The sequence below is a fragment of the Tursiops truncatus genome, chromosome 11, assembly GCF_011762595.2.
Source record: "Tursiops truncatus isolate mTurTru1 chromosome 11, mTurTru1.mat.Y, whole genome shotgun sequence".
In the NCBI taxonomy this organism is placed as follows: Eukaryota; Metazoa; Chordata; class Mammalia; order Artiodactyla; family Delphinidae; genus Tursiops; species Tursiops truncatus.
This window is the reverse complement of record NC_047044.1, coordinates 97,414,538-97,428,530: the sequence shown is the minus strand read 5'-3', so window position 1 is coordinate 97,428,530 and position 13,993 is coordinate 97,414,538. Positions and strand designations below refer to the sequence as shown.

Below are 13,993 nucleotides of genomic sequence, written 5' to 3'. Positions count from 1 at the left end.
CAGTAAATGTCTGGAAAGCAGAGTTAAGAAAGTACCGCATTAAAGGCTTGACTTACATGCTCTTCTGGGAGTATGTATGTTGTACTCTTATTCTTCAGGGAGCAGTCTCCCCAAGGCCGCTGGAAGACAAGGTCCAGGGAACTCTTTCCCTTAGGGAGCCCGGGGAGAGCCTTTGTGAACCGACAGGGCATCCCTGCATTTACAAGGTGTGTGGCTCAGTGAACAAGACAAGGCCCATAGGTCTCTGAGACCATCTCCTATGAGCTCCACAGCCCCAGGCTCCCCAGGGGCAAACCTGGTCCAGACTGGCAGCCTCTGAGCTAGCCAGAGAAGAAAAACCCAAAGGCGATGGAGCAGGGACAGCACAGGTCTGGGGAGGGACGTGCAAGGCCCTGCAGATAATCAGTGATGCCTGCACACACTCATTTTCACTTTCACACGCCTTCCTCACTCATTCACGTCTGCAAGGACAGCCCACCGCACTTGCAGCGTTGCACACAATGAAAACATTTGCGTATGCCAAATGCACGTCCACCCTTGAGGTCACTTAAAAAAGCCACATGGACACACACTCCTCCGACCCTGACCCTGAGTCCACACCCTGCTATTCCAACCAACACTCGTGCACCCAGTACCAAGTTTCCAGAACACCCCCTGTGCACAGACGCATTCATGGACGAGAGGCTGTAAATCACATATAAAAACCCAGACATGCAAAAACACAGAGGTTTTAGGTTAACTTAAAACCAGAAAGAAAAAAAAAAATCCAGAGGCTGTGCCTGTAACTGCCGGACATGCCCTGAAGGATATTTCTCTCTTGGCCATAGATGTGAAAATCCAGGGCTGGGGTGGGGTAGATAACCAGGTTCCCTAACCCAGAAGCACTTAGGTGTCATCTTAGCCATCCTCCTGCCTCCTGCAGGAAGGAACTAAAGCTGTTAGGCCAGATGATGGGGGCAGGGAGCATCTGTATCCTTGTATCAGAAAGGGGGTCACAGATTTCTACAGAGGACCGGGGTGGAGGGAACAGGGGTCCACACTCTGCTTGTGTGGGTTTAAATCCCAGCTTCGCCACTTTCTACCTGCGTGACCTCGAGCAAGTTAGTCAATCTCATTTTCCTCATCTGTAAAAATGAGGATAATAATATTAAGATTTGTGAAGTGCTGAGAATAGGCCTGGCACAGCAGAAGAGCAAAGTGAGTATTGGTTTCTATTCTACTCCTGAGAATTCTCCAGCCCTGGGGACTCCACAAGCTCCCGGGCACCCTCTCCTTAAGCAGCGCCACCCTCTTCCCTACCCAAACCTCCCTGCGGCCCCCAGCTCCCAGCTTCACCAGGCTAAAGGGCTCTCACCAGGATCTCTTTCTCCCTCCACCCCTTCCCTGTCTATGGTTTCTACAAATGAGCTATGTGGAGAGAGCAGAGAGGTTGTGTGTTGCAGGAATATGAAGGCAGACAGCGAATCACCAGACTCAGCTGCCTGCCTGGGGCTGCCCCGCTGACCACCGCTGTCTGTGCTGGGAATCAGGGCTTTCCCAAGGCTAAGGGCAGGGAGATGCTGTAAATTTTCAGTCAGTTACCTTTTGACGAAAATGTATGTAGGGAGATGGGAAGAGAGATGCTTCTCCGTTGGCCTGGAGATATACACATACACGTATATATTTTTCAAGGTCCATAGCTCTGCCCCGCCCCCTCCTGTTTGTAATTCTTCCTAAAGAAGAGAGAACCCTCATTCCTCCAAAGGAGAAATGTAAAAAGGACTGTCTTTTCTCATACTCCGACTCATCTCGAAGTCTCATCCCTCCAACCCAAGACAATTCATTTCCCCTAGAGTCCACTCGGCGTCCAGCGGGTGCCCAGGTGAACTGAAATCCAGAGCTTTTCTCATCTGGTTGCCCTGGGAGTTTCAGCGCGCTCTCGGTACAACCTGTCCCCCATCCTCTCCACTCCCTCCCTTCACCCTCCTCCCTCCCTCCCTTCCCAGCCTTCCTCCCAGGCTGCGCCCAGCTCAGCCCCTCCCTCCCTTGCCGGGGGCCCCAGCTGCGTCCTCCGGGGAGACACCCGCGGCCTCCGGGCCCCCGAGGGGAGGCTCGGGGAGGAGCGGAGGGCAGGAGGCGGGGAACTGCGCGGGGTGGAGGCCAAGCCTGGCGGCTGGAGGTTGCATCTGCTGGAAGGTGGCTTTTGGCTGCTTGGTAACGGGCTGCCAGAGTCGAGAGAGGCAGAGAGCAGGGCAGCGGCTTCCTGACGTCAGGACCGAACGAGGAGAACGCGCCAGCCCCCCAGCCCGCCCCACAGCTGGGCCGGCCGCTGGTGGGAGAGGAGCCCGGCGCGGGGCGCCCAGCAGGGTGAGAGGGGGCGCCGGAGCCGGTCCGCAGGGGCGCAGCATGCCCCCCGCCCCCGGGCCATGGAGATCGCTCTGGTGCCCCCGGAGAACGGCGGTGCCATGACCGTCAGGGGAGGAGAGGAGGTCCGGGCCACAGGGGGAGAGCTCCGCTGCTCCCCGACGGCTGCGCTCAGCGATGGACTCAAGGAGCCAGCGCCAAGGGACCGCGGCGGCGCCGAGAGGGGCGCGGACCCGGGAGGCCGGCCGGTGCCACCGGTGCCCCAGGAGCTGCCCCGAGCTAGACGGCTGCCTCCGGAGGACGAGGAGGGACAAGGCGACCCCGCTCTGGGCGTGGCGGAGGACCAGGTGCTGGGCTCGGGGTCCCTCCATCACCAGCGCATCCTCATCAACATCTCCGGGCTGCGCTTCGAGACGCAGCTGGGCACCCTGGCGCAGTTCCCCGACACGCTCCTGGGAGACCCCGCCAAGCGCCTGCGCTACTTTGACCCCCTGAGGAACGAGTACTTCTTCGACCGCAACCGGCCCAGCTTCGACGGCATCCTCTACTACTACCAGTCGGGGGGCCGGCTGCGGAGGCCGGTCAACGTCTCTCTGGACGTGTTCACAGATGAGATCCGCTTCTACCAGTTGGGGGACGAGGCCATGGAGCGCTTCCGAGAGGACGAGGGCTTCATCAAGGAGGAGGAGAAGCCCCTGCCCCGCAACGAGTTCCAGCGCCAAGTGTGGCTGATTTTCGAGTACCCCGAGAGCTCGGGTTCCGCACGGGGCATCGCCATCGTCTCGGTCCTGGTCATCCTCATCTCCATCATCACCTTCTGCTTGGAGACCCTGCCTGAGTTCAGGGATGAACGGGAGCTGCTGCGCCATCCCCCGGTGCCCCACCAGCCCCCTGAGCCCCACAGGGGGGCCAATGGCAGCGGGGAGGCAGCGCCTCCCTCTGGCCCGACGGCGGCACCTGTCCTGCCCAGGACCCTGGCTGACCCCTTCTTCATCGTGGAGACCACGTGTGTCATCTGGTTCACCTTTGAGCTGCTGGTGCGCTTCTTCGCCTGCCCCAGCAAGGCCGAGTTCTCGCGAAACATCATGAACATCATTGACGTGGTGGCCATCTTCCCCTACTTCATCACCCTGGGCACCGAGCTGGTGCAGCAGCAGCCGGGGGGAGGAGGCGGCCAGAACGGGCAGCAGGCCATGTCCCTGGCCATCCTCAGAGTGATCCGCCTGGTCCGGGTGTTCCGCATCTTCAAGCTGTCCCGCCACTCCAAGGGGCTGCAGATCCTGGGCAAGACCCTGCAGGCGTCCATGCGGGAGCTGGGTCTGCTCATCTTCTTCCTATTCATCGGAGTCATCCTCTTCTCCAGCGCCGTCTACTTCGCAGAGGCCGACAACCAGGAGACCCACTTCTCCAGCATCCCGGATGCCTTCTGGTGGGCAGTCGTCACCATGACCACGGTGGGCTACGGGGACATGAGGCCTGTCACCGTGGGGGGCAAGATCGTGGGCTCGCTGTGTGCCATCGCCGGGGTCCTCACCATCGCCCTGCCCGTGCCCGTCATCGTCTCCAACTTCAACTACTTCTACCACCGGGAGACGGACCACGACGAGCAGGCAGCCCTTAAGGAAGAGCAGAGCAGCCAGAGCACGGGGGCAGGACTGGCCGGCGGGGGCCAGCGGAAGGCCAGCTGGAGCAAGGCGTCCCTCTGCAAGGCTGCAGGGCCCCTGGAGAATGCAGACGGATCTCGAAGGGGCAGCTGCCCCCTGGAGAAGTGTAACCTCAAGGCCAAGAGCAATGTGGATTTGCGGAGATCCCTGTACGCCCTCTGCCTGGACACCAGCCGGGAAACGGATCTGTAAGGAAGGCCCAGGCAGACAGCTGGCCGTGGCCCGGGGACAGCGGAGGCCTCCTGACCCTGGGGATCTACTTTACGCCGCAGAGCGTTTCAAGCACGCACCGTAACCTACGTCTGTCCCCCTTCTTCCCCTGCTCCCCTTCTGCCTCCCCACCGCCACCTTGATCCCCTCATTTTCCCCCTTCTTTCCATGACACGAAGGGTCGCCTATTTTTAAAAAGTACCACATTCCGTGACGCAGGAGCTGCTGAAATGGTGAGCACTGTGAGATGGATGTATTTGTCGCCAGTGTCCTAAACCCAGCAGCGGGATAATCCAAACAAAAATGACTGTAAATAGCCCAGGTCCCCAGAGATTTTGTAACCCACCCCCCAACCAATATCCCTGCGTTCCAAATTTGCTTTACATATGATTATATTTGTGTATAGGGGAAAATATTATTTTTATGGCTGGCGAGTGGAGTTTTGTACAGTAGTTCAGATGGAGATATTTTGGATATATTTTCAAGACATATGTTGTATTTATGGAAGAGAAGGTTATTGTGATGTTCTCCTGTGATACTTATATTAGAGCCAGAGACCCTGGTCCGGTTTTTCTGGCTCCTGTGTCTGCAAGCCTCTCTCTTTCTTGAGATGTAGTGTCGGTGCTTTGCGTCTAGGGCAGGGAATGCTCTGGAAGAAAGGCAAGTCTAACTTTTCCTGTGCGCCTTAAACAATGCTTGCAACTTTCTTCAAAAAGCATTTTAATGATGGAAGACTTCTGATAATTCATTCTCTTGATTTTCATCCCAGGAAATAAAATATTACTTAGTTGAGGCAAGTGTTAGTTTTTCTACAGCTGATGTATCTTTGGAAATTAAAAAAAAAAAGTCTGTCCCTTGCTGTTTCTGATTCTGGAGTCAGAGCAAACCCCGCCTTGACTGGGGCAGAAAACTTGGAAAGCTCATGATTTGATCATCAACAACTCTTTGCTGAGCACCGCCCCTCCCGCCCCACCGCCCCGTACCTTGAAGATAGAGGGGTGAATTCTGTTTGTCTCAGGTTTTCAGGACACAGGCACGCCTGGGTGGCCTTAGATTCAGCCATCAGCATGGAGTGTGGATGGAGCAGAAAGGCAAAGGATGACCAGACCCTCCTCCCTCCCTCCACCCCCCACCCCCGCAGTCCCGCTGTGGTCTCCTGGGGCTGGGTTTCCCAGCCTTGGTCTGCAGGCTTTAAGCCCTTCTTAACGTTGTTCTCAGCAGCTCTGAGGAACAAGCCTGGTTCTCCCAGATACGAAACCTGTCTGCAAAAGGGCAGCCCTGGTGTGAAAATCACAGAGAGAGGCGGCAGCACCTTCTTATTATCCTACCCACCCCGTAAACTGTGGTGCAGCTGAGAAGGATGCTTTGCCTTTGTGGTGGCGGAGGTGGCCCAAGGATGGAAGGATTTGCTTGTCCACATTAAAGGCTGGTTTCTACAGATTGTAACCTTGCCCCGAGTAATCCCTAAACTCAGAACAAATCCCTTTGTTCCCTTGTCACTGGATGATTCTGGCAAAACATCACAGTAGGTGTAACCCTGGCTGCAGTGTCTCTTAGCTATCCGCGATGGGCTCCCGATTCCTGCTGTTGCTTTTTCTGTTGAATAATCCAGAGACTGGTGGTTTGGCATTCTCACCAGGTTGGGCTGGTGGTCCACAGCCACATGGCTCCCACGACAACAGTGAGCTTGATGCCTAGTTCTGGGGTACATCCAGGTGTGCGGGGTGGGGGGGAGCGGCGGGGGGGGGGGGGGAGGGAGGATCTAGGAAATTGATGTCTGGGGATTGTGGATTTCAGTGAGATGCCGTCGCAGGAATAAAAGCCAGTGTCCGTGACTGGCCAGAATCATTTCCAGCGGGGAGCTGTGAACAGCACATCTGAGGAGGAAACAGAAGGATTGTGCCTGCGGGGCTCAGTTGTTTTTCATTACACACCGGAAGTAAAGGAAGGAGGGCAGAGACAAGTTGTTTGTTTATAATTTACAATCTGCCTAAAAGCGGGGCATCTTGCCAAAGCTTTCCTCCACACCTTCTCACTGCCAAGCCCTCTAAGGCCGCGAAGCGAGCGCTTGTGGTTTCACGCACCCCTGCTGGCTGGGACTGGGGGTGGGCACGACTCGGGCTCCACCCTCCCTTGAAGAGAAAAGAGAAGGTGCCGCCTTTGCCCTGAAGGTCATTTCCTTTAGGCTTGAGCAGCAAAGAGAGAACTGCGCCTGCCCCGGTCTTAGATGCGTCCGGGTGCCTGACAGGTGTTGGTTCAAATAGACTGGCTGCCTCTTTAGAATGTCCAGTAATGGGTACCAGCTTATACAAAGCTTCAGGGATGAGATCGTTAGTCTCTCTGTTTCGTGTGGGAGGAGGGGGCGCTGCCCTGCAGGTTTACAAAGGGGATAAAGGCGGTTCCAGAGGGACTCCAATCCCCTGCTGCAGCTTCCCATCCTGGAGGCCGGTGGTATCTGTCCTGGGGCACTGGGAGGGCACCCGAAGGCAGTGCAGGTATGTCGATCTCTCTGCCTTCTCAGTCCACCTGCTGCTATGATTGTGGAAATGGCCCGCTGTTTCACTCCAGCCTTCCCAGTGGTTTCTCTGTTCACGTGATTGGCAGGAAAGGAGGACGAATGTCAAGCCTTTTACCCAGGTCACCCGAGGCAAGGGGCCCCTTCCTGTCCTCTCTGCCCCTCCCTTTCACTGCTGTCATTGATTTTCCCTCCCGAGGAAATTAGATCAAGTGGCTTCAGCCGAACCTTTATCCAGATGTTCCTTCTGGGCTCCCACAGCAAGAAACCATCCCTGGGTTTATAATCCACCAGCTTTGGCAACCTCCACGCAGAGGCAGAAACGCAATGGTGTGGTGTGTCTACGTAAAGACATGCTCTCCCGCAGAGCATGCGGACCCCGGTTTGTCACCACCTACTTTTTCTTCTCCTGCCCATATGCTCACTGAACCCTGAACAAGGGTAGGTTCGGAAAGAAAAGTCTTGTCACGTGCTTTAAAGCCCCAGCTCCCTGATCTGCCCTGCCTGGGACACACTCCCTGGAGGGAAAATGAAACAGAGGACCAGCCCTGGAGGAATCTTCCGGTAGGACTGGGCTGTGACTTATTCTGGCGTTAGCCATAGGAGCACTTCCAGGCTTGGAGGGGATGGAGCAAAGTGGTTCTCTTTGGAGTGGAGAGTCCCCTCCAGAGATGGCAGGCTGAGCGCAGTGAGTGTGACCCTGGGGTGCTGTCCCCTTGGGCTGACCTCAGCAGCCCATATCTGCTCAGCAGCTGCTCAGTGTGCTGGGGATACTGGGACACATATTAAGATGCTGTCCCTGCCCTCATACGCTTCCAGTCCCATTGGGGAAGCAATCGGTGTACAACAAATCAAATCATGCAGGACAGGGTGCTACCGAGTGCCTTGTAGAGGATTCCAAAATGAAGTGGGATGGGTCAGGAGGGGGAGGGCGAGGAGGAGTAGAGAAAGAGGAGCTTCTGGAGACCGTGAAGGGTAGCTGGCTAGAGAGGAGGGATGGGGTCCAGGGTTACAGGCTGATTGATGCCTTTCCCCAGGACCCCAGTAGGAGTCCTGAGTTTATCAATGGCAGGGGGACTCAGCAGTTATTTAGGGCAGAGATTGGCAAAAGCTCCGAGAAGAGCCAGATAGTAAATATTTTAGGCTTCGTAGGCCATGAGGCAAAACTGAAGCTGTTATTGTAGGTATTTATATAACCACTGAAAATGCAGTCACTTAAAAATGTTAGAACCAGCCTTCGCTCGAGAGCTGTACATCCCTGTCATAACCATTTATCCGTCACACCGAGGCTGCCTCCTGGGCATCCAGTCATGCCTGGGAAGCTCTGACCTGGCTCCCTGATTTGATTTTACTTCACTGAACTTGCATTTCTTGCAAATACCACCCCTGGCTTAGGGAGGGGATCTGAGGCTGGGATTTCCTAGACCGGGGAAGGCTTTATGAGGAAGACGGAGCTATTTCTACCTCCTTATGAAAACTAGATCTTTCTAGGTGGCTGTGAGACAGGCTGCTTTATTTCTAGGAAGGAGGAATAAAATGCCCAACTGGACATTCTGCCCAGGGCTCTGGGCAGTGGGGTTCTCCCCCAGAGGCGGGCGGAAGTGGGCCCAGGTGGCCAGAGGATGGCTTCCTTCTCCTTTTGGCCCTAAGTCTTTTCCTGGACGTGACATCACATTGGGAGCCTCGAGGATGCCCTTGCCCTCTCCCTCTTCAACTGGCTCTTCTCTGGCTGTAGAGATGGGCCTGGGCTGGCAGGGCCCCTCACAGTGTGCGTGGTGGGAAGATGGGAATTGGCTCCAGCCCACAGGCCTCCAGACAGAATAAGATGCTTGCCACCTTCCCTTTTAATCGGCCGGTGTCTTCTAATGTCAAACTTTGCACCAAGCAATGTTTCAGCTGGAAGGAACGTTGCAGATAATCTGGTGGGTCCACTCATTTTAGAGAGGGGCAGGCAGAATCCCAGAGGGAAGAGGCCCCTTACCCAAGGTCACCGTAGTTAAAGTCAGCTGGGACTGGAACAGTCTCCCCCGAGCCCTAGGCTGGATTTCTCTGTGTGGTCCACTCTGCTCCCTCGGCGTCAAAGTGTCCCCATTCTCATTAAAGCTGCCTGACCTTCCCTCTGCCCCCCCACCCCCCCCAACATGGCCACCCCACCTCCCAAGGCACGTTCCTGCCGCATCAGTTCATTTGTATCCAGTTTGCCTGTGAGGGCTGCCTCCTGGGTGCTTGTGAAACCCTGACCTGTCTCCTCTGATTTGATTGGACTCAACTCAACCTGCGTTTCTTGAGAATATGTCAAGGCAGTACAAGCAATGGAGATCCAGCTCTGTGATGGCCTGGTTCTCACATGCAAGCAACTCACTGTACAGGAGGAAAACAGAAAACTTTATCATCCAGTGTCCTTAATACCCTCATTCACTCATTTCTCCATTCATCCAACAAATATTTATTTGACATTATTTACTATGAGGCGGACACCTTGCTGAGGCGCTGAGGCTGACTGGCAGGGATCTCCCCTGGCTGGTTTCCCAGGTTAGTGGGGAGAACCAACCATCAACGAAGCAAATGAATAAAGAGATCACTTTTTTTTTTGAGGTTTGATGATTCTTTTAATTAATTTATTTCATTCACAAGTCCTCCCTCCCTTTGGCCTTTATTTTTTTTTTATTTATTTTTTTTGGAGTATAATTGCTTTACAATGGTGTGTTAGTTTCTGCTTTACAACAAAATGAATCAGTTATATATATACCTATGTTCCCATATCTCTTCCCTCTTGTGAAGAGATCACTTAAAAAAAAAATTTATTGGAGTAGAGTTGCTTTACAGTGTTGTGTTAGTTTCTGCTGTACAGCAAAGTGATTCAGTTCTACGTGTACATATATCCCCTCTTTTCTGGATTTCCTTCCCATGTAGGTCAGCACAGAGCATTGAGCATCACTTTTAAATAGACGTAAGAGCCAAGGAGGAAATGAGCAGACTGTAACGTGGGGACGGATGTGCTTTTTTAGAGGAGGGTGACGTGTACTGGAGGCAGAAGAAGACATGAAATGAGGTGAAGAGTGCGGGACAGGGACGTGGGGAGCCTGGGGGCACTAGGAGGGTGTGTGTGTTTTCCTGTACAAGCAGAGGGCTGGTGGAGACAGATGTGGGGGTGGGGGAAGGGAAGCCAAGGCCCCCTGGAGCTCCAGACGGCCTGTAAATCCCAGCACCGCCTCAGGGGCCACTCACCGCTTTGGAGCAGGAAGCTGGCCCTGCCCTCCAGGTGGCATCCCCCAAAGAGACGCAGCAGACGACGTCACCAAGCAAAGCACAACGCGGATTCCCGCTGCAAGGCTGACGATGGGTTCCAATCTGATTTTAAAAATTTTAGAGGGTAAGTCAAGGCCCTCAGATGCCCCTTTGATTGTTTGGCCAATGAGCAGGAGACACTGGCAGATTTTCTGAGCCGTTGCCAAAAATCCAGCCGGAGCCATCTGGGGCTGGGAGGCAAGAGGTGGGAGCAGGGAGGCAAAAAGCCCTGGAGGCTAGAGCTTCTAGGGGACGATTCTAAGACCAGGAACAGGAGCTGAAAAATCTAAGAGGGGCTGAGGTGGGTCCGGAAGAAAGCCTGGTGGGAAAGCTGAACTTCTGCAAGCAAAGCCTGTCGTTGCCTGGAAGTTCAGAACGAACCTCCACGTGTACCTGGATGGTGACCTTGGCTTGGACCCCACGAGCAGCTCCTCTGCGCTTCTTTCAGACCTGAAGAAGCTCGGAGGACAGCGGCTTCCCCCTTCAGCCCACCTGCACTCCTCACTCCTTCCAGGTAGGCACCAGTTCTTTCTTGCATGTGTGGGAGCCCCTCCTTTGGGGGACACGGAGAGACATGGGCTAAGGACCCGGAAGTAAGCGCTGCCCGCCCGGGAGGTGTGCTCAAGGCCTCCCTCCTCTCACCCTGTGGTCCGTGTCCTCTCCTGCGTGACGTCTGTGCCCAGGAGGAGTCACTTCTGCCTCCTACAGGTGTCTGGCATCTGCTGGCACAAGCTAGCCAGTCTTGGGTACAGTGGTGGGGACAGAAAGGAGACCGATTCTGCCCTCAGGACACTCAGAGACTGATGTGGTCAGGCGACACCTGCCTGTACACGAGGAGACACGTGCAAGAATGCAAGACTCATGACAGGGACTTCCCTGGTGGCGCAGTGGTTAAGAATCCGTCTGCCAATCCAGGGGACACAGGTTTGAGCCCTGGTCTGGGAAGATCCCACATGCCACAGAGCAGCTAGGCCCGTGAGCCACAACTACTGAGCCCGCATGCCACAACTACTGAAGCCTGCATGCCACAACTACTGAGTCTGCGCTCTAGAGCCCTCAAGCTGCAACTACTGAAGCCTGTGCGCCTAGAGCCCGTGCTCCGCAGTAAGAGAAGCCACCGCAATGAGAAGCCTGGGCACCGCAACGAAGATTAGCCCCTGCTCGCTGAAACTAGAGAAAGCCCACGTGCAGTAATGAAGACCCAATGCAGCTAAAAATAAATAAATTAATTAAAAAAAAGAATCATAGCAAACAAAACTAAAAATAAATCCCAAGAACCAGCTTGAAGTGTCCCTGGGAAATGTGATTGTGCGTGAAGGTTTGGGGGGTGTTGATCTAAGCCCAGGGGAGACATTTGGGCTGGGACTCCTGGGAGAAGTGATCTCAGAAGCAGAGTGAAGGAGAGAGAACAGTTTTTTAAAAAAAATTTTATTGGCGTCTAGTTGATTTACAATGTTGTGCTAGTTTCAGGTGCACAGCACAGTGAATCAGTTATACGTATACATCTATCTACTCTCCTGGAGATTCTTTTCCCACATAGGTCATTACAGAGTATTGAGTAGCGTTCCCTGTGCTATACAGCAGGTTCTTATTAGTTATCTATTTTATGTATGCTAGTGTGTATATGTCAATCCCAGTCTCCCAATTTATCCCTCCCCCGCCCTGGTAACCATAAGTTTGTTTTCTACGTGAGAACATCATTTAATGCTTATTAATCTACATCTTCCCCGTTGTCCGTCCTCCCGCCCCTGGGAGCCCTCCTGTCAACTCCCGCAGCCCTCTTCTGTCACTCATCGCTCTGTCCCTTGAGTGTCTCAGGTTGGGAGGCGGCCGGCTCACAGCACACGGTGTCTTGTGCCTCGCTGGCTGTCAGCTCCTGAATGTGGCCTTTGATACAGGTCAAACCCATGTGACCCCACAGTGAGACTCGACAGTGACCTTGCTGAACCCTGAGTTTTACATGGAAAGAATGAGCTTCGCCTTTTTTTCTTAAGTCTTCAGTTTTCCAGTGATTGGTCTCCTGACACATCCGAAGGCTGCTTTTAGGAGTCTTCAGCTTCTTATTTTGATGATCCTATAAATACTGTTTGAACACAAGATCTACTCTTTGGGAACTTCTAGGTGCTTGACTGCGACGCTATTGCAATGTCGTGTTTATCAGCGATTTCCAAATCACTGTGATAATAGAACTGAAGATTTAGACAGCAGCTTTGCTCCAAAGAGTGCAAACTGCTGTCCCTGTGGCATGTTTTGTAAACAACTGAGATGACTCGAACACGAATGGGTACCTCTTGGTGATCCATGCCAGTGACAGGAAACACACAGAAGATGCCCATGTATGCCTGCGTGCTTTCCTCCCCAGCTGCCAGCTGATGAAACTTCCTATTCCTGCAACACTTTGCACTTTTAAACGGATGTCCCTTAGGAAGTGGAAGCGAGTGGTCCCAATTGTGCTTTGGTGGCCAAGGCACCTAGTTGCAAGGGCGAATTTCTCACAGAACATCCCGGTTGGACCGCTGACTGTAGTTTATGCTTCTGTTTCTCTCTGCGTAGTGTACACATTGTTATCACATTATTGTTTATTTTTCTTCTTGAGTTGTAGTGAAGTCACCTGTAAATCTCACATCATTTCCACATCAGTTTTTTTTTTTTTTTTTTTTTTTGCGGTACGCGGGCCTCTCACTGCTGTGGCCTCTCCCGTTGCGGAGCACAGGCTCCGGACACGCAGGCTCAGCGGCCACGGCTCACGGGCCCAGCCGCTCCGCGGCATGTGGGATCCTCCCGGACCGGGGCACGAACCCGTGTCCCCTGCATCAGCAGGCGGACTCTCAACCACTGCGCCACCAGGGAAGCCCCCGCATCAGTTTGAAATTGTCTGAAATGGCAAAGTCACCTCCTCCTCGCCCTCCTGTGTTCCTTTCACTGTCTGCCTCTGGTCCACCCTACATAAACTTCCCAATTAGTCTCCCCAGAAGACAATCCATGTGGTCAGGTCATTCCCAGGCTCCTAAACTGAAATGAGTCCAGTCCCTTTAGCCTGACTTTTGAAGTCCTCCATGCTGTGATGTTAACCCTTCCTTTCCAGCCTTTTCTTTGTCTACCTCATCCACCCCCGAAGACGCCTGTGCTTCGTAGCTGCACTGGACAGACTCGGGGCTGCAGCTGACCCCACCGGTCATCCTCTTGGTTGGAATGTGGGTGACTTATTTTCACCCACTGAAATCCTACTCATCCTTCAACGCACACCTCAGGTATCTGCTCCTCAAAGGGCCATCCCCAGTCTGTCCAGTCCAAAGCCATGTCCCCTTCTCCCGTGCTCTTATCATAAATACATTTTGCCCCAACGTGGTAGTTGTTTCCCTACCTCTGGCGCATCGCAGTTCAAACTCTTCCTTCACATCAGGAATTGGCTGGTCTGTCATCTTCCTAATCATCTCAGTGCCTAAAATCGGGCCTGGAATACAGCTGGCATTCAGTGTCAAGGTTGTTTGGACTGAATTGATCGTCCTTTGATTACTTGCCTGGACCATGGAATTAGGTCCCGGGCCTCCCAAGCCGCTGGACATACAAGCTGGTGTCATTATCTCCATATGTGATGTGTTGATGAGGTATCTGCTGCAGGTAGGGAGCTGGGTTCAACCCGTGGCCAGCTGTTTGGACGTGCAACCAAATACAATCCCTCTGGCCCTCCCACATGGGATGTGGTAGAGCAGTCCTGATACAGACACTTTCAGGCATCTAGGAAGGTGCAGGACTCGGTTGGACAGTGGCCATTGCCCTGCCTTCACTCACCTGTGTGTAGTCCAGGTGAGTGATCACGTGGTGGATTTCATGTGCGCTGGGACTCCTAGCAGTAGAAAGACGAGGGTGAGGATTCAGGGGAGTGTTTCGGGGACCAGGAAAGAGCCAGGGAGGGAACAGACAGAGGATGAGCTGAGGGCTAGAGGTGGAAAACTGGGAAAATTGTCACTCT

At 53.8% G+C, this 13,993-nt stretch overlaps 1 protein-coding gene and 1 long non-coding RNA gene across 2 annotated transcripts; both read left to right on the top strand.

The window, feature by feature from the left end:
- Positions 1–2,098: 2,098 nt before the first annotated feature.
- KCNA5 (potassium voltage-gated channel subfamily A member 5) lies at positions 2,099–5,765 on the top strand. The gene has a single exon (XM_033865660.2). It carries the CDS (start codon positions 2,406–2,408, stop codon positions 4,197–4,199), a length of 1,794 nt encoding a protein of 597 aa, XP_033721551.1. The 5' UTR covers positions 2,099–2,405; the 3' UTR covers positions 4,200–5,765.
- A 224-nt stretch (positions 5,766–5,989) lies between these two features.
- Positions 5,990–13,356, top strand: LOC141275788 (uncharacterized). The gene is made up of 3 exons (XR_012324079.1): positions 5,990–10,105; positions 10,469–10,534; positions 13,106–13,356. It is a non-coding gene; the product is annotated as an uncharacterized lncRNA (long non-coding RNA).
- Positions 13,357–13,993: the final 637 nt, after the last annotated feature.

Excerpts from the sequence above, each read along its gene's own strand:
- KCNA5 (XM_033865660.2), top strand. The coding sequence starts at position 2,406 with ATGGAGATCGCTCTGGTGCCCCCGGAGAACGGCGGTGCCATGACCGTC.